At 45.5% G+C, this 22,050-nt stretch overlaps 2 protein-coding genes across 4 annotated transcripts in view; one reads left to right on the top strand and one right to left on the bottom strand.

Moving 5' to 3' along the window:
* The window catches only part of MAPKAPK3 (MAPK activated protein kinase 3), a 102,485-nt gene that overhangs the window by 40,466 nt on the left and 39,969 nt on the right, over positions 1 to 22,050 (bottom strand). The window contains exons 1-2 of one of the 3 annotated variants that reach the window (XM_057368015.1): positions 6,685 to 6,765; positions 5,542 to 5,887 (exon numbers count right to left, since the gene is read on the bottom strand). In XM_057368015.1, coding sequence (XP_057223998.1) covers positions 5,542 to 5,766 — 225 coding nt within the window. In that variant the 5' untranslated portion in view covers positions 5,767 to 5,887; positions 6,685 to 6,765. The other 2 variants (XM_057368016.1, XM_057368017.1) reach the window with 2 other exon arrangements.
* On the top strand, positions 13,902 to 20,418 carry CISH (cytokine inducible SH2 containing protein). Its single transcript, XM_057368018.1, has 3 exons — positions 13,902 to 14,740; positions 18,872 to 19,095; positions 19,548 to 20,418. The coding sequence occupies exons 1-3, from the start codon at positions 14,694 to 14,696 to the stop codon at positions 20,048 to 20,050; spliced, it is 774 nt and encodes a 257-aa protein (XP_057224001.1). The 5' UTR covers positions 13,902 to 14,693; the 3' UTR covers positions 20,051 to 20,418.

Here is a 22,050-nt window from a genome sequence, read left to right as displayed (position 1 = left end):
TGAAGGATAGAATTCAAGGACCAGTCTGATGCTATCCATATTTTAGGTACTTCTCTGTAGACAGGGCTGCCATTTAACTAGAACTCTTCTGAACTCATATTCATTCTATGCTGCATCCAGCTTTGATCTACAACACAGTTCCCGGACTTAGTCTGAGTAACAAAGCTGTGTTACTGACACTTTACTGTAGCACAAGATGAACCAGGATAAATAGGCTGCAGGAAATATGGTAGTTAAGAGGGAACTACAGAATACTGCACTAGAAAGTGTTAATTTTGTTCAGAAACACASAGTCATTCCAAAAGAGCTGCTTCACCCTGGATAAAATCTAACCAACCATTACACTTGGTTCCCCAAATTCTCATCACAGTTCTAAGATTAGCACAACATTATTCTTCCTTATGCCAAAAATGTTGAAATGTTTCATTCCTAATCTGGCATAATTCTCTTCTAAAAATGCAATCTGCAGCATCTAAGTAGATTGTTACCATTTCCTATTCTACAGGCAATCATCAGCCTAAAATAACCTTCACTTTCTCTGTATGGAGTGCTTTCTTCACTCCTGCATCATTTTCCTTGGTCATCATCWTATTTCAGGCAGCAAGCAGGGTATTTTACCAGTACCAGCTATTAGGATAACTTGCAAAACAAATACTTTGGACTGTACAGTCTCCTGTTTGTGAGCAAGCATGACCTGGCTTCAGRGTAAAATAATTGAAAACAGAGTATCCCACTGTCAGCTTTTGTCATGTAGAATTATTTAATGTAATCAGAAACATTAAAATTGAGTGAGAGGCAGAAACATAGCTCAAGACTAAATGAAACTGAGGCAGAATGCCCATCTTTGTCCACAGCAACTCACCTACGGAAAGCAGAACAATGTTCTCTAGATAGTTTTATGTGTGGGTCCCAAGAATCATTTTAGGAAGGACTCTTTGGAAAAATTTCTTTCTCTGTTACCTGTTTTCTTTCCTTCTGAGAAGAAAGTTATGCTAATAYTCTTATGTGTAACAGTAGAGACTCCTACTCTACCATTACCATTTCTATCATTCACTAAACAGTCCTAAACCTAAAAGGTAAGGAGTGTGTTCAATTTTGTGTTTGCTTTTTCCTTTATTTAACATTTGGGCTTTGCCTATTTGTCTTCAAATCAGCAAGTTACAGTTACTTTTCCACTGGCAATTAGCAGCACAAAACATTTTCCATGAGGCAGGTGATAGYTTAACTCACTATTTATCCTAGAGGATAAGGTCTATGGGTAGATGTGGCACTTGGGGACACAGTTCAGTGGTGGACTTGGCAATGCTGGGTTAATGGCTGGACTTGATGATCTTTAAGGTCTAAACAATTCCATGGAGTAGCAGATCCATTCATATACACTCCACTTTAATCTGGAAGTCTCAGGTGGCTGGAGGCACCTGCAGCACACAGGGCACATGCCCAGTGCTTGGGAGAGAAGCATTTCACCACTGCTACTCAGGATTACTCATCCCAAAAGTACCAATGCACCCATAACCAAAGTACCTGGCTTTCCTGAAGTTCCAAGGGTCTTTGTTTTTGTGGCTATGCCTGAACTGTCCTTCCTTTCCTTCTGTGAAGAAGCACCATCTGTTTACTGAAGATGAATAATATGGCAATGACATGTAACACTGTTTTTACATCTGAAACATCCTCAAAAATCCTGAAGCTGCAGAAACAGAGAAGCCCCAATATCCTCCAGAAAGCCCTTTACCTCTCTGCTCACTCTGTTCTTATTATTTCTTAATCCCAATTCTGAGCCCTTCCTACCATCTTCCACAAAAATAAAGATCATCAAATACATTGAAGTATTATTTTGACACTACTTAGCAGGAATTTGTGCCAAAAAAATAAGTGAGGGAGAAGGAAAGAAAGAACAAGGAGCTGTAAGYTGGGTTTTTTTTTAACAGAAGGCATGTCCCAGGAGTTCACATTTATCCTCACAGGTAATCAGCTATTTTAGTCTCCTCCTCTCTCTAAAACCTCACTCTAAGGAGTGCAAACACCAGCAGAGAACACTCAGGCTTGGTGTCTGTTACAGAAGTGGAGGTTAAATTTTAGCCCCAAAAGGTAAAGTGAACAGAAGGGGGCAGGCTGGCAGAGAGGAGATAAAAATAGAAGAGTGACTAGACTTCACTTGACAGCTATTTCTGGATGAACTATGGAAAGAGACCTGAGAGGGTTTTCTATTTGTAAGGGAGACAGAGACCAAAACACAGTTACCTCCTAGAAGGCCACAGTCCTGCACAGCAGTTTTGTTTATGCTTCTGCTTTTCTAAATCCCTGTGTTCCCACTATTTGGAAACAGTACTGTTCAGCCAAAATGTCATTATGTGTCTAAGTGAGAAGCCAGACGAGATTTTCTGGAGCAGGACAGCAATGCGTGTGGCATTTCAATTTAACAGCAACAAAGCTGACAGCACATTGTAAAACTGGGCAGYAAATCACAATGCCAGAGTAAACTGAGGCACACAGTATTTTAGGAAAAGAACCAAAGCCCCACAGTATCTCCAAAAGGACATCCTGTGTTTTCCCACCCTAAAATGATTAGTGAAATTCTAACCAGTTCCAATTATGGACATGGATTAGCAACAAAACAGGGACCTTCAAATTACAGCATGTAGTGCTTGACTGACCTATGGCTCTGGRGATTAATATTTTTGCCTGTTCAATCCCTTTCTTCTTGAGTACCTCTGTTAAAATTCCTTCCATTGAGTAATTTCTATCCAGATACTGGCTGTGCTGGCTCTGTTCCCATTTAAAAGAAAACCTGCAGGCAGAAAGCAGTGCCATCTGCCCAGTCAGGAGCTGCTTTAATGGGCAASTTTGATGTGAAAGGGAACAGCCTATTACACTTTATCTTCAGCAGCAGGAGTGATGTTCTTCCTTTCCCAGGAGCAGGTTTCAGCAAGCACTCTCATGCCTGAAGTATTTGTCCACAAATATACATAAATCTCAATGGATATGTGCAAGCAACCTCCAGAAAAAAATCCATCCAACATCCCTTTTTTTCATGTTCGACTCRCGAGTCAGTCCATTTTTCCTTACCTGTCATACCAGTTGGGTTTGTTCTGTGACAGCTTCATCAGCCTCCACTTTCTATTCCTGTAAGTGAATGATAACCCTGCCATCACACCTGAGAAGAACGAGCAGTGGCAAGGCCCTGTTGTCCCTACACAGAGAATTCTGCTATGAAGCTGTTCCTAAATATTTTTTTTGCTAGCTTCTTACCCCTTTTACATAACAGCCTTGACTGGATGATTTGCTCTGAAGTGTCATCTGGAGCAGGTTTGGGACTTGTGTGGCCCAGTTCAGGTTTCACAAGAAACAAAGAAAAAACTTCCTCTGAATATTTTCATCCTTGCAAATACCTTCAGGGCTGGGGAAAGATCTTTCTATTCTTGCCAATTAACCAAGCAGAGTTTTTATCCCTCCTTGCTGGGCAATCTTCTCACCAGACCATCTTTGCAGAGAGCAGCGGATTCTCTCTGGGCTACTGGCAGTTTTACTTAATTGCATGTTTAACTTTTTATTCAGCACTTAAACCCATAATGATGAGAAATACACACATGCAAGCAGCAAACTATTATCTGCCATTCAAACTCCCTGGAGAACTCATAAACATCTTAATATTGCTGCCATAATTGTGTCCCTTTCAGAAGAAAAGTGCACACAATTCCACAGCTGGATGGAAAAGGGGATGACAAACATATAAACAAGTAAGTTCAGAGATATGTTGGCCATTGCTAACCTGTAATGACTGGGGAAGGRTACGTGGAACTTTGATCTTTAATAAACATTAAAATTTCTGAAAAAAGACAGCCAATTCAATCAGTGCTAAACAGAAACTGGTATTAGAGACTCCATCATAGGTTCCTCCAACCCCTCAAGCAGAAGACATTCTATCAGGGCACAGCAATTTCCATTCTCTTCTCCCTCTCCCCAACTCTGAGGGCTATAATAAAAAATATTCCAGACACTTATATCCTTTGGAATATATTTTCTACTTGATTCCAGAGCTACAAAATTTGCTCTGGAACATACTTTCGGCCACTGGATTGTCCTCTGGAATGGCAACTTCTGTTTTAAAATGCTTCCAGCCCTTATGACTGCAAAACTTTTGAAATATGATTGATCTCTAACCAGCAACAAMGCCACTGAACTCTTGAGAAAGAGCAGATCAGCTTCAACATTAACTATTATTCTTCATCACAGTATGCTAAGTTCAGAAATTAATGTTGCTAGCATTCCAGAAGAACCTGATTAATGGATCACCTAAGAGTTACAAAAACTTGACACTCCCCTAGGCAGGTGCAAAACCCCAGTACTTGCAGCCTGTTTGTCAAAGCCTCCAATTTCCCCATGATAAAACTCYGTGAGTCAGCTACGTGAAGCCAATACAAAAGAGTATTGTATGTGATAAAGTATAGAAGAGTGTTGGAAACATGTGCATTAATCAGCATATTATTGTAGTATAAGCTTTTCTAGTTCCTCTATTAAATTTTTTTTCAATAGCCAAGACTRCCAGGTATTTCCAGCCTGCTTGATCAAAACACAAAGGCTTTGGTGGGCACAGCAGTTCTGTTCAGTAGTGACCATCTCCAGGTCTTGGCAGACTCTCCAGGTGGCCACTGGCAGATCCACCCTGTTCCTAGCACACATGGAGTGAGGTTAGGAAAAGGAGGGATACCTGAAAGCCTCCTGGACATCCCAAACAATCACATTAACACCAGCAAGGAATCTGTAAAATCTGTAAGTCTCATGACAATTACTTCAGTTGGTTTTAGTCTTCTCATACTGAACCATCCTGGTTCTCATTTAGGCTGGTTTCTTTTTTCCTAATGATGAGATTTAAGAACAGCAGGGAAATTTACAAGTTTAAAAGCTGCAGAACAAAAGGCAAATAAGCTTCATGTTCTCTAATGARTGGTTATTGCTCCATTTATTTAAGTTGCACTTATCACCATAAATATCTACTAAACTCACTTGCCATACTGGTGTAATCAGTGCTTTCCCAKGAAATATCCTTCAGTAAATGGATAGCAAAAATAAAGTAGAAAAATAAATTAACAACTAGAAATGCTCCTTAAGAAAAATCTTCAAATGGAGGAAAGATTGWAGATCAATGAACATTTAAGTATTTCACATCTTAGGCCTATTCATTGCACAAGATCTAAAATAGTTTCCTTCACGAGTATTGCATAACATGTTCATTCAAAATTTAGCGAGTTTTCTCCCAGAATACACCAAGACATGGTTCTCTCCCCCGCTTTTTTGTCTTTTAAATATGAATACCAGAATTTAACAGCTGATAACATTATTCTGGAAAATACACAGAATATTCTGGAAAAGGCTCAAGCTGGCCTCCAGTGTTGCAATGGCAAATGTTTCCTCATATTCAGATTATTCATGCATCACTCTTTGTGAAAGGCAAGCAACAGAACAAGGAGCTTTTACAGGGTTCTGGGAGCAAACTCTGGCCTCCAAACCATAAATAAGGAAAACACCACAAAATGCACATACCTTCAAAGCACATTTCTGGCCTGTCTCCTTGTTGAAACACTCCAGTACTTTGCCATTGATTCCTAACCCYAGCACCCTTTTCGATAGTTTGTAGTCATCTGTGACTGCATGTTTTTTTATCTCTAGTTTGACATGGGCCGTTCCCCCAGGCAAGGATTTCACACTGCTCTTGCTCTCCACTTGACTCTCTGCCTGGGATTCCTGTTCACCTTCACTTTGTTCCATATCAGGGAAGAGTCTGGGATGACAGAGACACCCGACAAAGTATCCTGAGGGCCAGCAGAGTCCTTTCTCTTAAGCAATCAAACCCAGTGCTTCAACCAGTCCATTTGCTCGCCATTTAGTCCTGAGTAAAAATGTAAACAACTGTTAGTAATTAATGTCTACTAATTGTTCTCCCACCTCACTGGTTTCTTTTTTTTTTTTTTTTTTTTTTTTTTTTTTTTTTTTNTTTTTTTTTTTTAAAGCAAGATGACCACATGCTAGAAAGAACAAAAGTGGAGGGTCACCTCAGGAAAGGACACTTTGGCTTTACCGATCAGTCACCCCAGTTCCAATACACACAGCTGGAGATATAAATTACTGCTTTTACTGCAATAAAAAGTAACTGAGTAACTGCTGATCTTGGAATAACACTACAGCTAAACTCCGTACAACAGAGCAGAGCTTCAAGCTTATAAACACGCATCAACCACTTGTTGCCTCTATGTTTTATGTAGAAATCCTCACAATGGTCCCCTGCTTCATCCCGACACTCCCAAATGACGCAAGAGAACCACGAATACCTGGATTGAACCCCAGGGCGGCACTGCCTGAGGAGGCACCGAACCCTGGGACGGGACTTTAATTGCCTGAATCCACAAGCGAGGGGCAGGGACCACCAAACCACCCAAAAACTGGAGTACGTGGAGGTGCCATGGCAGGGTTCCCAAAGCCGAGCGGGTCCCGCTGGGGACTCGGGGGGATCCCCGGGGCGGGTCCCGGTGCCAGCAGCCCCGGTACCACGAGCAGAGGGGCCGCTCCTCAGCCCCCCGCGCTGAGGCGGCGGCGGAGGGCGGGAAAGCCCTGAGGCGAAGCCGGGAGAGCGGGGGGAGGCGGCGGCGGGAGCCGGGCGGGGGCAGCTCCACGCCGGAGCTCGATTACCTGCCTGTGGCGGCGCGGCCCCAGCMGAGGCTTCCCGGAGCGGCTCGGGGAAGGCGGGCTCTCCCTAGATCCGCCCCGCCGCCCCGGGCAGGTGCGCGCCGCCTTCCCGCCCCGAGCCGCCGCCGGCGGGACCGGCCCGAGCCCCCACAAGCGGGACTGGGCTGGGCCCGCGGGGGGGCTGCCTCGTCTGCAGGTTGCACTGTTTGGGTTCCCCTGAACAACCTGTGGGGAACAAACCCCGCGGTGATTTTTGAGGTGATTTAGGGCGGTGATTTTAAGCACGATATTAATTTATTGGGGTAAACGGCGCTGATAGAGGGGGGAAATGAGGCTGCAGCGGCGGCGGCTCCGGGCTGGTACCGCAGCGCGCCCGCGCGGAGGCACCGCCGGCCCTTCCCCCGTTGGCTCCTCTGGGAAGAATCGCCTCGTTCGCTCCAAACCCTGTGTTTAACAGGCTGTTGCAATGRCACTCGATAGTGGGCAATGATCCTTCAGGCGCTGGGCTAGCAAAAGGGTGCTCTCACTCCACGCAGYCACTAAATACGATCAAAGACGCGGTCAGCGTTTCTCGGCACTTTCAGATGCACAGTCAGGATAACAAAAGTGATGGTTCCCACAGCAACTGCCGCTCATCACTGGTGCACAGAGTGTGGTTCCAGGGATCTGAARTGCTGAGGTTTTTTTCCCTACATGTGAAGATGAGTCATGCATCGAAATGGAGCTGTATTCGTATCACTGGAAAGAGCTTAAAGTTCACATGCTTTACAAGTTAAAAATACATTTGTCATTTTACGTAACATAATGGCATCTGGAGTTCTAGCAGTTAGGAAAATAATTAAAAGGGSCTAATGAGCCCTTTCTCCAAGGAATAAAAAGTAGTTCAACTTAGCAGGATGCAGATCTGCAGTACACCACCATGTGATGCGACGCTACAGCTATTTTGCCTCAGGTTTCCCTCCCAGACTTTCAGCAGTTCAGCTGCTGGAGGGCCTGGTCCTCTGATTCAGTTCACCTATTCTGGGCTAATCAAATCCCTGAGGAAAACAGCTATTTCCAGCCTTTACACGTTTAGCTGCCAGCCTTAGTCTTTGCATCACCTCCCACTGTGGTAGTCTCTGAGAAATGTATATGTAACTGTGAGCTCCCAGGTTACAAACCTTCAGTAACATGGTTCTGCAGTCAGCAGCTTGCTCTGATTTTCCTTCCCATGGCTTCTGCCTGTATTTGCTGTTCTGTTTGTCCTGGATGGTAACTAACTCCTCTTTGCAACAGGTCCTCAATGCTCAGTCACTGGGTGCCAGACCCTTCMGAAAACTTTTAAATCTCTCTCCTCTGGTCTGCATTTTTAAATTTGAAAAGCATACTTGCTTACACCCATCTGCAGGTCCCATTCCTGGCCCCACTTTGGATCTTTCCATGTAACTCTCACCCAAAAGCCTAYGGCTGCCCAAAGCAAGCAAGAGTTACACTGACTAGCACATTGAAGCTGGTAGAAGGCGATTTATGGCTCTATTCTTGGAAATATTAAATGTTGCAAAAATTCCAAGCAGATGTCTACTTAAGGGGTTGCTATTTTTTGCAGTGTGTCAGAAGTAAGKAATTTCATTAAGAAACTATGACTCTTTCTAACTATTACAAGAATGAGTTTCTAAAAAAATAATCTGTGCATGGAAAGCAAGGAGGAAAGAAGAGGGAATAAGACAGGATGTGTGAAATTACTTGGTTTTACATGTCTCAGTTATGAACAGTCTCCTGATGAGGAAAGTTAGGCTGGGAGGATATAAAACTCATTTTTMAAGTCACTGGGTATCTCACTGGGACGAAAATCTTGTTTGGGTTCACCACCTGATACTGCCTGGATATGCTCTTGGCAAAGTTCATCATTTTGCCAGCAGCCAGTAATAAATTTAAAGAGGGAAAACACCTTTAAAATCCAATGTGAATCATGGTTAATRAGGCCTTACATCAAACCCTCTGCTAATTTTTACCACCATAAACTCCTAAAAAGCCTTTCCAGCACCAGTCCAAGTATCAAACAGCCTCACTCTACACAAGGATGACCCCAAAATAAAAAACAGCTCTTGAAGCTTCTCTGTGCTTTGGCAGATGGAGCTGCAGTAGCATCCTCTGGAGATGCTGATGGAGAATACACTGACAGGCCCACTGCAGTTCGTTGAGCTGAGGGACATTTTTCACTCAAACACATGCTTTTTTTTTATTTATTGATGTTTGCTTTTTGAAGTTAAAAAATCTCCCCAAAACAGAACTAATACAGGCTAAGAGCCCACTACAGCAAAACTTCTTTCATCTTTGTAAAAATCCTAAAACTGTAAATTAAACATTAATCCTATTTTTACCATCAGTTCCCAGCAGCAACAGCACAAAACTGCTTAAATTTCAAAAGAGAATTTGGTAGCTCAGCTATGCCTGCTTTGTCCCAAAATATAAAAAACAGCTAATAGGAGAAAATAGCAAATATTAAGGCCCTGTTCTTGCAATAAGTTTTGGGGMAGCAGCTCCTTTCCTCTAACCAATTTTAACCTGATTAAGCTTCTTACTTTAGCCAGCACACAGTTTGGATGCATTTCCCCTGATTTTATCATGTCTTGGATATCACAGATATCTGCTTTACAGACAGACAGCACTACTCAGTTTAAACAGAGAGGGGTAATTTTGGCTATTCCACTGGGTATTTTCACTGCCTCTTTGCCATGCTGTAGCAATTYAATAACTGGGATCAAAGACATTCCAGACTTTCAAATGTCTCATTTCCTAATAAAAACAAAATGAAATAACTGAGTTTGCTGTCATCTGGAGAGCTARGAAAGGTGATGTCATCGAATGTTCTCTGAGGGATGGCATACTTTGAGCAGTGATACCTGAATGCTAGAGGGATCTCAGTTTACTGAGATCAGTACAAAAGTGATTTGGGTGGAGGTCAGCCCTTTGATAGCAATGTCTCACAGAAATTCCATCAGCTATGATAAAGAAATTATCAGTTGAAAACTAGTGACTTGTTTTTCTAAATCTTTGCTTCCTCTGAGTAACAGCTCTCTATTTATTTTCTGCTGTTATGAGAAATCCACTCTCTGGGATGCATTATATAGATGTCACCAAAGAGAAAATCTTCTGTATTGTCAGRTTGAAGTGAGGACACAGCTTTGTCTGGTTGGGCGGTTGCAAAAACCTTATTAAATCCCCCAGGAAGTTTGTCAGAAACTGCATCTGTGATATTGAAAGAAATAAAGGGCAACTCTACAGAGTAATATTTTGATATGAAGGAGAATAAAGGCAGCTTTTTGTAGGATCTTTAGTTTAGTCTGTCATGTATACAGTGGTCTGAAACACAAACTATATGCATGTTTTTTTGCCTGTCTTTTGGCTCTGCTCAGGAGCTGTCTGTCTCAGACTTATCAAAAAGGAATGAAAAAAAAAAACCCAAACTGTAAAAGCTCATCAGCAAACAGCCTGGCTCTTTTCTCTCACAGCKGACACAAAACCAGGTTTATAAAGCTCTTTCATAGGCAATGATCTTTASTGATATTTTGTTGCTAGAACAACTTCTCTTTTATTCTCAACATCCTCTGTCCTGACCTGGGATTATAACATGGTTTCCAGGAGGAATTAAAACCCTGGCTATGAAGCRGCTTCTAGCTAAGGAAAGGGAGGTTTCAAGAACACCACTCCCACCATCTGGAGAGCCTGTCCTAATACCTGACTTCATTCCTYAAGATTAATTCCTCCACATTAGCACAAAGCAGGTATTTTCCTATAGAAATACAGAAGAGGATAGAAAAGCTGCTTTTATACACCTGGCCTCAGACACCCTATTACAGGTACTTTGTCTCAGTCATTGAGAAGGTTTTGGAAGGCTATCYATGTTCCTCCACAGCTCATTGATGGCAGAGCCAGAGAGATACCAGTCGGACATTTCCATTTCAGCAGAGAGGGAAAAAAAAAAGATACATTTTTTCCACAGAAGAATCATAAATCAAAATCATAAAAAACCTTCTAATCTGTCTACGGRAGACAGTGCTTCATTTTATGCTGCAACAGAGCAGAAGAAATTAATCTCTTTCATTGAAACATCCTGCAACGAATGGGTATGACAGCATTGCCTGGTAGTCCTGGGGTGGCCTTCCAGGCCTCTCAGGAATACAATTTTTGCAGAGAATTCAAATCAAGCAGCAAAACTCCTAACAGATGCCACACTGCAATCACCTTCTAGGTCACCACATGCCAGCAAGCCTTGRGACAGCAAATATGTTGAGTTCCTTCTAACAACCCAGGGTATTTTTTCACAGATTGAAATGAAATCCATTTCTTTCTATGCATCCCACTTCTCATGGAGCCAGCTCAGATGTCCCTGTATCCATGGCACAGCTCACCCACACCATGGAAACTCCTCCATTGTTCCTCACGAGGTTGGGAAGCCAGAACAGTAAGTTCACCACCTGTTGTTGATTACAGAAATTGGTGTGTCCTACTCGAATAACGAGCTGGCCCCTCTAAACAAGCARCAGCTGCTTGTTATTGTTAACTTATTGTTGGGTCACTCCGTGCCATTCCTTACAGTACACACAGGGTAAGGGCCGGGCAGTAACCCAAGGGGTGACTTACTTCAGTCTTTCAAGCTTTTGGTTGTAAATCAAAGCATTGGAAAGTAAATCYAGTCTCCAGGCATGAAGACCTCTCTCAAGAGTTACAATTCTCTTTTCATTTACAACAACTCGACGACATTACAGGAATGCCCAACCGCACAGAGGAAGCCGTGTGACACCCGCAGTGGGAAGGGACTCTGGCCACGGGTCTTCCCAARCACACATTTAGCAGCAGATGGTGCTGTTGTGTCAGTGAACTTTACTGATGGACTAAGTGCCTCATGATTTCTGGATTTTCTTATTTCCGTGACTTTATTGCAAGCTTTGAGCTTTCTTCGGCACCTTTCATACCTAAAGCCTAGCACTCAGTGATACTACTCAACAATATTTCTTGCTACCGCCTCTGTAATGTCCTAATTCTTCCAGAYTGAACTCTGGTGAGCCGTTTATATGAATATAAATCGGGTTTAAACAACTAATTTGTGTGAATGGCAGCAATTTGCATKGACTGTACAAGGCCTGGGACACCAGAACATCGGGCACTTTGCTGCTGCCCTCTTCGGGCATTGCCGTGTGCCCGAGGAGTGCCAATGAGAACAACGTTCATGAACTGGGTGCTTCTGACTTCAAACTCACCACTGATTTCGTAGATAAAACAGCCCAGGCATTAGCAGGAATACTTTTTTTTAGGTGTCCCCTAAAGAAGTTTCCAATGCAAGTACCAGCTCCTTTCAYTGATGCTCACACGCATCAGCTACTTCGAGTCCATTCTCATCTATTCAGGTCCTGCAGGACCCGTGAGAAGAGCGGCTCGGTACATGCGGTGACTGCGGCTGGAAAACCCCTGCGGGACAGCGGGACGTGAACTGGGAGCAGCCGCTGCCTCCCCAGCGCCGATCCCCCTTCTGTGGGGAGATGTTCCCTCTGCACGGCTCCTATCATCGCTTCCCTGCCCGGAGATACAAATGGCTGCTCAACCCCCAGCACAGAACCTGCACGAAAAGCCTTCTCCGGGCGACAGTCACTAGATGGAGCCCAATTCTAAGTGAAACAAAGATGCAGACAGCTCCTCACTGCCGGCGCCGGGCTGCAGCGCTCCTGCCGGCTCACCAAGCTGCGATCTCTGTCCCCTCCGAGGATGTCGACAAATTAAATACCTTCCGAAGGTGCAGGTTCACCGTGGTTTGCAGSAGACAAGAGCTGCTCGGACCTCTCWAGTCTAGATCTGTTCAAATCCATCGTGCTGCCGCACCACCGACAAAAGGGTTAACGACCTCGGATTTAGATGTGAAAGGGCACAGCCACGCAGGTGTCCCCTGCAACCTGAGCCAGGACTACAAAGGGGCCTTCGAATGATCGTCTGAATGTTGTGTTTGCTGTGGACAGGAAAGGGGAGGATTGAAAYTCCTCTGCCAGCCCCTCGCCTCCCCCCTGAATTTACACATATTTAGAGAAAATGTGAGCTGAAGCATCTCTAAGGCTCAGAAGCAAACTGGTCAAGGAATGCCTGCAGGCTGACATTCCCACCCCTCAAAGTACCTASATGGATAGATACTCAAGATACTTAGATGGCCCTCAGCACCTCTCTCTTCGCATAGCCGGGTATTATTAGCAGCACTCATCACCGCGCTGCCCGATTCAGGACAGAAAACGGATGGAAGTGTGCAGGAGGCTGAGCAGCAGCCAAATGAAACTGCAGGGAGTGAAAGACTGAGTCAGGAGCCGAACACAGGCTGCCTGCTCTCATGCTCATGCCCACRGGAACACCCTTTTAACCTCACCTTATCAGCATCCTGCCTTCCCCTTTGCTCCCGGCCCCATCCACTTCTGAATGGCACAATGATTACTAATATTTAAGTATTCAATCTACTCCAATGGAGGTGACAGAGAACTCTCATCTCTTACCTCTGATACGTGAAGAGGTGGCAAGTCGTGGCAGGAAAAGAATGGCCAAGCTTTTGTTATAAAATATTCAGAAAGAGAAGGTTCAATAACCCWGAAAGAAACCGAAATATTTCCTCCTGGGTTGCCAAATTTTAACTTGACAATGATCTATAAACGCAGGACAAATCGGTGGTGGGTAGCCTATTYAAAGAGACTTTGCTGAGCTGATTCRCAGGGGATTCCCAGGTGACCAAGAGAACCCTTTAAAGCCAACCTATGCACTGTGACAACCACACAATCGCTGCCCRGAGTAGCAGAYCCTGCAGCACACCACCCTCCTCCTRYTYCCCAGGTTTCACTGGAAATTGCCCCATTCCCTGTGTACCCATCCAGCCCCACGGCCTTGCCCCTTCCCGAGCACCCGCTGCCTTCGGTGCTCAAGCGACCCGGAGAGGCGCCGCCGGCTCGGGGACAATGCTGAACCGCCGAGGAGAGGAGGCATAAAAAGACACAGAAAAACGACAAATAAAGAACAATGAATGGAAATGGCACATAACTGCGAGTAAATCAAAGGGAGCCGTGGCGAGCAGCAGGGCGCCGGGGGAGCTGCGCACAAGCCCGGGCAGGAGGCGGTGGGCGCTGCCGGCTCCGCCCCGGGCGGGCCCCGCGCATGCGGCRGCGGCGCCCATTGGCAGCGCCCGGCGCGCCGGCCCCGCGTTCCTGGAAAGTTCTTGGAAATGGATCAAAGGCGTTTCCGCGAACACGCGCGGCGGCGGCCCCGCAGAGCTTCCCCTCCCTTCTCCTCTCCTCCCCTGCTTGCCCGYCGGGAGGGCTCGGCTCCGCTCCCCTCCCTCCCCCGGCCATGGCAGCATGGACGCGGCCGTGCTGGGCACAGCTATTTATACCTCTTTTTTTTTTTCCCCTCCCCTCGTGGCTGATAGAGGAAGACTGATGCGAGCACAATACGATTCCAGGAATCCCTCACTTCCTGGAACAGATTAAAAGGGACACACAAAAGATTACTAAGGAGGTTTGCTTTTTTTTTTTTCTTCCACGGAGCTTCATTTCTCCGGAGCCAGCGCTAAGACAGGTCGCTGCTCCGGCTCTTCCCGCAGCACTCGGGGAGATCTTATTTATTGGTACCTATTTATTACTACTTCAGAGTGCTCTGAAGGAAGATTTGTTCCTCTTCAAATATATATAATTTCTTTTTTTTCTCTTATTTTTTAAACTTTTTTTTTTGTTGTTGTTGCTGCTTTCTGAAAAGCAGAACAAGAATACATTATTTTTTTTCTAAAGCACTGAGAGTGCACGTATTTTCTTGGCCAAAGTTGCTTAAGTCTTCGTCGGACAGCTCGTCTTCTTGGGTTTTCTTGCGACTGAAACAACCTGCAGAAGGGTTTGCTGGGACTCGCCAGCCTTCTCTCACCGTGAAGCCCAACTAGAGGCTGAACTCGCCGCTTCRGCTTCGGGGAAGCAAAGAAGGCAAGAGGAGAAAGCATTTCCCACTTTCTTGAAGACTTAATGCTTTTCCCTTGGTCCGGGAGTGACATGATCCTCTGTGTTCAGGGGTAAGATACTTTGCAGTCTTCTGTGAAAAGCTATGCGTTGATAATTGTAATTAGGAAGGTTCTGTGGGACAGTTTTTCAGCTCGTGTGTGATGCTATGTGTTACTATAATGGAATGGAAACGGCTTGGGCTGGCCGAGTGCTGAGTTCTGKATGTCGTATGTGTCTTGCGTTTTAGATTCCAAGGCCAAAATTATGGAACATTTCTGAAGTATTCTGATGTCCGTGTTTTCTATTGCTGAAAATTCAGTGTTTTTTGGGAGAGTAAAAATAACTTGGGAGTGTGTTGTTCGTGTGGTGGATGCAGCTCAGGCGGGGACACCAACCCAACGCCACAGGTGTTCTCTAAAATCCTCTCGGAAACAGACTGCTTACAAGGGAAAAACTTCCTTGCAATTTAGGTGCTCTGGTCTATTTCTAAGGAATTCTATTCTATTGATGCTAAATTAATTCCAATTTTGTGTAAGTTTAAGTGCAYGTACATACACACAGCGTTCTGTAGAAGAGCCACGCAGGGCACACGGATAGTTCCACATCTGCATTCAGGAGAACAGGTTAACACCCAAGTGCCTTCTCTGGTATCTGTACTGATGTGTTGGTACTTCAGTGTTCCTGTGACCAGCTCGGTTCATCAACTGACGAATATCTGGTGTGCAGGAATCACCYGGTATTTTTACACATGTTGCATACTTGGAAATTGTGAGCATTTGTTTCAGCCTACACCACCACATCAGTATTTCCTATCACTCCAGTGTTCAGTGGATTTTCCTCTGAGGGAAGTCTTCCTTGTCTGCTTGCAATGACAGAAGCACGGGGAATTTTCTGCCATTTCCATCCCCCATTCCCCCCCCCCCCCCCCCCCCCCCCCCCCAAGTCTGTTCCACAGACAAGGAGAGCTCGTGCTTACCAGTAATTTCCTACTATGCAAGAGGGTTTGTTTTCACTCTTATTTTCAGTCTGCGGCTGCAGTTCCTATAGCCACGGCAAAGGGAATTCAGTTTTCAGCTTGGCCTTTGGGAAACCCTTATCTAAAGCTTTCTCTAGGGTCAACATACCAGAGCTACTGCTTCCCTTACCCAMCAACAACTTRTTATGGAGCCAGATGTGTAGACGTTTTAATGTCAATTTTTAAGACCATTTATTGCTCCATTTTCATTATCCTCTAGTATTCCAAATATCTTGGACTCTGTATTTTCCTTCCTATTCCAACCAAGCTCCCACTGGAGTGTTGGGATGTGGCTGATGRAAGAGAGAGCAGTTCCACACCTTTTCTTGTAGAATTTATACTGTGTTACAAAGTTAAGCTTATTAATAGCACAGTAACTACAAAGCCAACACTAAATTRTATCAGACATACCTGATTCTCCTGAACTTTCTTGCAGTTCCAAGGCTTTCTGAAACACTAATTGCCACAGTGCAGGAGAAGTTCATTTGCTGTTTCTTTTGAAGGGGCACCCAGACTACCAGCTAGACATGCCAAATTTCATATGGTTGTTTCCTCCTCACAGCTGTTGCAATAACACTGCTCTATTGAGTCCTGATCCTCCATGTCTCTCCTCTACTTTCTTACACGCACTATTTTACAATCCTTTTTCTGCCCCACCAAAGGGCCATCTATTTCATGTCAGCAAACGGTTTTCAATCGGTCCTTAACCCAGCAAACTCAAGAATTCTTAACCCTCTTGGAAACGTTCTTGCATTAAAAGTTGTAGTCTTGTCTTCCTGTGCTTGGAGCTGCTCTGTTTGCTCCCAGCAGCAGCTGTTCTTTCTTCAACCTACATATAAAGTCGTTTAGGACACAAGCACCTGCCAGTCWGTCAGAATTTCTAATCCTTCTCTCTTCCACCATGCCCCTTTGAGTCTACAGTGGCACTGGGGGGTTTTGTAGGGACAGAGAGGGGCATGAGGCCAGTGTATAGAAGGAAAATCGGAAATGCGTGAGCCCGGCCCTCCTCGGCTGCAGTGGAAAGACCCTCACAGTGSCTGCACAGGGTCTGGGCTCCTCCAGCCTCACACGGCACAAAGGGTAAGGCAGCAGAGCATGAGTGCAGTGGGAAACCCCATCTCAAGCACATGGGCTCTGTAAAAGAAACCTACTGACAAGTTTACACAGTTGATTTTTTTGAGGACCAAACTGAACTGATACAACCCTTGAAGGTAACAGCTTTCATCCTGATTCATGGCAGACATTTCCCGTGTAGCTTTGCTATCTCTGCCTTCCCCATCTCTCAGCCAACTCCTTATTTCCCCTCTGAAATTTGTATATAAAAAGAAAAAAAAAGTTCCATGCTATGAAAAGTTTTCTTCATATTCCTGACCTTTCCTGAAGGTAGACCAGAATAACTTTCAGGAGAAAATAAGTTCAGAGAGATTTGACATTTGGAGTGCAGTGTTTGAGYTCTGGGAGTGAATGGGTAGTGAATGGTGCAGGACTGATGTGCCTTAGGATCAGTCACAGTCATTTCAGCTCAGGGAACAGTTGGTGTAAGAGAGACACTGCTCYGCCAGCAGGCCTGGGACACCCTCTTTGCACAGCACCAATTGTTAATTAGGTTCAGTACAGAGAAGGATCACAATCAGAATATTCTGACTTGAAAGGGACTCAAAAGGATGATCGAGTCCAACTCTGAATGAATCGTATGGGGATCAAATCCATGAYCTYGGTGTTATTTGCACCATGYTCCAAGCAACTGAGCTGGTTTATGGTCCTCTCTGTGCAAAAAGGGGGATAATGGAGAACTGGGAATCTTCTTTCCCAAAAGAGGCAGGCAGCTGGGCATTTGTGAAGACAGACATTAAGAGGCAGACATCCAAGTATCTTGGAAAACGCAGCCCTCAACACCCATAAATGTATCTCAAGGAGGATTTAAAAGAGAACTCGTAGCTTTYCCARCAATGATCTCCARGTACAAAAATACATCCAGATGCACAGTTCTGTRAAAGCCCYTGAAAATGCAGATCCTGCAACCAAGGGTTGGTCCCTGGTGAGGATAAGGGCCAACAATCACTTTTATTCAGCCTGGCTTCTTACCCATTAATATAAATAAAGAAACATAGATTAGATGCTGTGAAAGAAAGCAGGTATCCTGCTTCTAAAATGTGATCTGAGGTGGCTGCACCCTGTGCCATCCCCGTCAGCTCCAGTGATGCTGTGACAGTGCCACACTGAAGACTGAGTGTATTTCTCTCAGCCGTTTTTTCTGTTGGTGTCTGAAAGAACGTCTCAGGTGTGTTGGGGACGGCATGGTGRGATGTGACACAGGATATACAGCAGGACAGAGCACACAGAGGCAAAGAACTGACACACACCGGGACATGAACTAATTCTTGCTCTGGAGCTTGCTTGGGAATGAAGACTTGCCTGACCTCTGACATCCATCCTCCTGCTGGAGCTCTGCTTTCCTTTAGGAATCTCCATGCTGCAGAGGAGGAGCACCATGAGAGCTCCAGGCTTTTTGAAACTGCATTTAGATGCTGAATGGCTACACCACTGCTCTCTCTTGGTCACAGAGGAATACATGTTCTAGAAGCCTGGCCATGGCAGAGTCTCCTCCTACTGCAATCCTGCAGGGATTACAGCCACACTGACTTCTCCATCGAGCTGTTGAACAGTGGGGTGGATGTAGTGCACAGGCTTGGCTGAAACAAGAATTCCCATTATTCTACTACACAATCAGCTCACTCTGAGTTTTAGCAGATTCATTTAGGAYCAGGTCATCCTTGAGCAGAAAGTGGGTAGGACAAAACCCAAGCTATTCCCAATTCTGCTTCTAATTATATTGCAGTAAATGACTGGCAGAAACTGAAATACCCCAACATCATAAATGAAGCCGTAATGCTGCTATAAATTGTACTGCCTCTGAAACTATGTATTAAAAGGCAGCATCTAAAAATATCAGGTTCAAATCATCCTAAATGGCAAGACAGATCAMCTTTTGTAAGGCCAGAGAGACCAACTCACTCTCTCTGTTTCTAAGGGCTCATCTTTGTGTTCTTTCCTCCTCCCTTGCCTCTCTCTGAAACAATCGTGCTGAGGAGCTGTTTGTAAAACTCAACACGTTGTTGTTCAATGCAGTATGCACTGAACTGATCTCAAGGCAAGGATAAATAGCAGAATGTGCCTTTCATTTCAGACCTCATCCTTTGCTGGCAGAGGAGAAGATCAGGAGACTGTCACTCAGGGGCATTGAGGAATTGTCAGAGCCCATCATGCAGCCTCTCCCAGTTATGGCCTTCCAGGAGGAGTCTGCACCTGCCCTTGCAGCTCCAGTTCCAGAGAGCAACCCACCTCAGACACGGGACCCTGAAGAGGACCTTCTCTGCATTGCAAAAACCTTCTCCTACCTGCGAGAATCTGGTAAGACTCAATCACAAAGTCAACAGGGCCAGAAGGGTGCAGGGACCCAACTCTGCCATCTGAGAGCCAGGAAGAATCTCCTGATCTCACTTCAGATAGGAACCTGGTTCTGTCACAGCTGTGGCTGAATCTTGTGAACACAAGAGTGAATCTGCAGTCCCTACAAACTTGTGTCATTAACTAATTTATTTATCTTTTGTAACTGAACTGAGGGAAGGAATTGCAAAAAAAATGTTTTTTCTGCTGCAGCAGCCATCAGTCTCATTCCAAGCCCCAGCACAGCAGTGACAAGCAYAGGCAGGAAACCCTTAGAACTTGGTATTAATTTCTGAAGGTCTTCTCAGCTGTGCCTCTGGTTGCTTCCCAGGCCCTGAACCTGGTTCACAACCATAGGTTGCCAGTCCTTTGATACGTTCTTTCACTAACAAATCCTTTCTCGGTTGTTTTTCCAGGTTGGTACTGGGGCTCCATCACCGCCAGTGAGGCCAAGCAGCACCTGCAGAAGATGCCTGAGGGCACCTTCCTGGTGCGAGACAGCACCCACCCCAGCTACCTGTTCACACTGTCCGTCAAGACAAACCGAGGGCCCACCAACGTGCGCATCGAGTACACTGACAGCAAGTTCCGCCTGGACTCCAACTACCTGTCCAAACCCCGCATCCTGGCCTTCCCAGATGTGGTCAGTCTCATCCAGCACTATGTCATGTCCTGCACAACAGAAAGCAAGACCGAGGCTCCTTACCCGCCTCCGTCTCCTCTACCTCCCCTGCAGAAGGAGATGGCAGCAGCCGCAGTACACTTGAAGCTCATCCGGCCGCTGGGCCGCAAGGACAGCATTCCCAGCCTGCAGCACCTGTGCCGCCTGCGCATCAACAAGTGCACGGCCGCCGTGGAGCAGCTGCCCCTGCCGCGCCGCATGGGCGAATACCTGAAGCAATATCCTTTCCAGCTCTGAAACGCGGCCCTTCTCCCTCAGGCACCAACGACTGAAGCACGAGAACTTTGTGTCTCTGTCCCGCTAAAGGTGGGCACAGTGAYGACCTGATTATCAGCAGAGACTGCATCCATCTTTCCTCTCCCCTTCTCTTCACATCCATTCCAGCCCCAGGGAGGAGTGGGTTGTTTCAGTGAGCATTGGGACACCAGCTGAGCTCTGACCCTCGGGCTGTGCCGGCAGTGGCTGTGAGAAGCTCTGTAGGCACAGCCACACTACTTGAATGTCAGAGTTGCTGTGACACCGGACATGTTAACGTTGTTATTTTCGCTATTTATTTCCATGGCAGTTTCTCTCCTCATGGTATTTTTAAAGCACCTTTTACTTTATTGGTTTTTGTTGTTTCTTTTGTGGAATTAGATAGCATAAAGGCTCCCAGCCAACTGGCAGTCAAAGCTCTGTGGGAATTTGGATCTGGATTCACATCCAAACAGCTTCTGTTTGAGCCTGTCCCTGTGACAGGTTACAGGAGTCCACRTCCAAGCTCTCCCAGGCTTCTGGGATACATGAGACTCATGACTGTATCTAGACCCACCTCTACAGAGGTAAAGACTATTTGTTTTTTCTTCCTTAGCTACAGAGAGTAGCACAACCTCAGAGGACAGTGGGAGCTCCCAGAGTTATGTGCTGCATCACATGTTGTGGGCAGGAGATTTCTTTGAGGAAGGTTATCTTCCTTGAGAGCTCTGAGCAGAGATCTGGATATTGAGKTTGGGTCAGGGAGCACTCATCCCATTTTTTTTCCATCTTCTCCATCTCCAAAGGAAGTTTGTGACAAAACATTTAGAAAGAAGTAATTAGAAACCCAGTTTTTTCATATGCAGGCAGAAGGATTTGGTTTCAGAGCACCCAGTGTTTGGCTTGTGTTTCTGAAGTGCTGTTCCCTGACCTTGCCCTTGCCTTGAGACATGGGGCAAAACCAAGGTCCCCTCGAGCAGGGGCTCAGAGACAGCTCTGCTGAGCTGCACCAGTGACACGCACAGCTTCACGATATTTATTTATTTATTTCTGGGGTAACACTTCGAGGCAGCTCAGCAGCAAGAGCTGTCCCTGTCCCCTGCTCACACGATGCCAGACTGCCACGTGCTCTGCTCCTGCCAGCATTAGTCACCGGCCACGCAGCTTCYGCCAGCTCCAGGCTGGAGCACACACTGCAAACCACAACGCTGCTGTTTGCCAGGGTCCAGGCCTCTCCTCCCCCTGCTCTGACTTGTATGTTTGTTATCCATAATTAGGCTTTTGGCTCTGGGTTTYCTTCTCACACCTCATCCCTTTCACCCCCTGCAGATGAAGCACAATGACTCTTTCCCCACTCTTACTCACAGGAGGGACAAACAGCAAATGGGATCTGTCCCAAACCAGCACAGACAGGTTGCCCCTTCATGTTCATTTGCTGAATCCCATCACCCCCACAGCCTGTAGGAGCCAGTCCATGCCATCGAGTGAGATTAGAGGAGGGAACAGACAGGTCTGCAGAAATTATCATTTCTATGATATGATAGACCCCAAGACCCCCTATCTTGTTCTAGCATGAATGAACATTAAGGAGTCCCTGTGCAGCCCTCCCTGGGACTCTCTGCAGCTCTGTAAATCAGAATAGACAAACCCCCAGCTATACCTGAGGGTTCTGAGAGAAGATGGAAAAGGATGGGATGGTGACCCAGGAGACAAGCTTAAAAAATGGGTGAGTTTCTTCCACCCTAACTTAAAGCTGCCAAAAGGGACAAGATGGCCTGATGTGCTTAGTCAGTGTCCTTTTTTTTTCTCTCCACATTTATACAAGTTTGTGCTGTTGCAAGCTTTGTTTTTGATACTTTGATGATTGACAGTGTGCATGTGTGATGTCAGGTTTGCTTTTTCGTATATCCTTCTCCCTTACCCCCTATGGCAGCAACCATGGGAAGGCACTGTGTGAGAATGAAAATTTAGAAGGCAAAAAGGAAAACTTTTTTTTAAAATAA

The sequence above is a fragment of the Malurus melanocephalus genome, unplaced genomic scaffold (genome assembly GCF_030028575.1).
Source record: "Malurus melanocephalus ecotype Western Australia unplaced genomic scaffold, MMel_1.1 scaffold_87, whole genome shotgun sequence".
Classification (NCBI taxonomy): Eukaryota; Metazoa; Chordata; class Aves; order Passeriformes; family Maluridae; genus Malurus; species Malurus melanocephalus.
The sequence above is the reverse complement of the archived record's forward strand: the minus strand, read 5'-3'. Positions and strand labels throughout refer to the sequence as shown.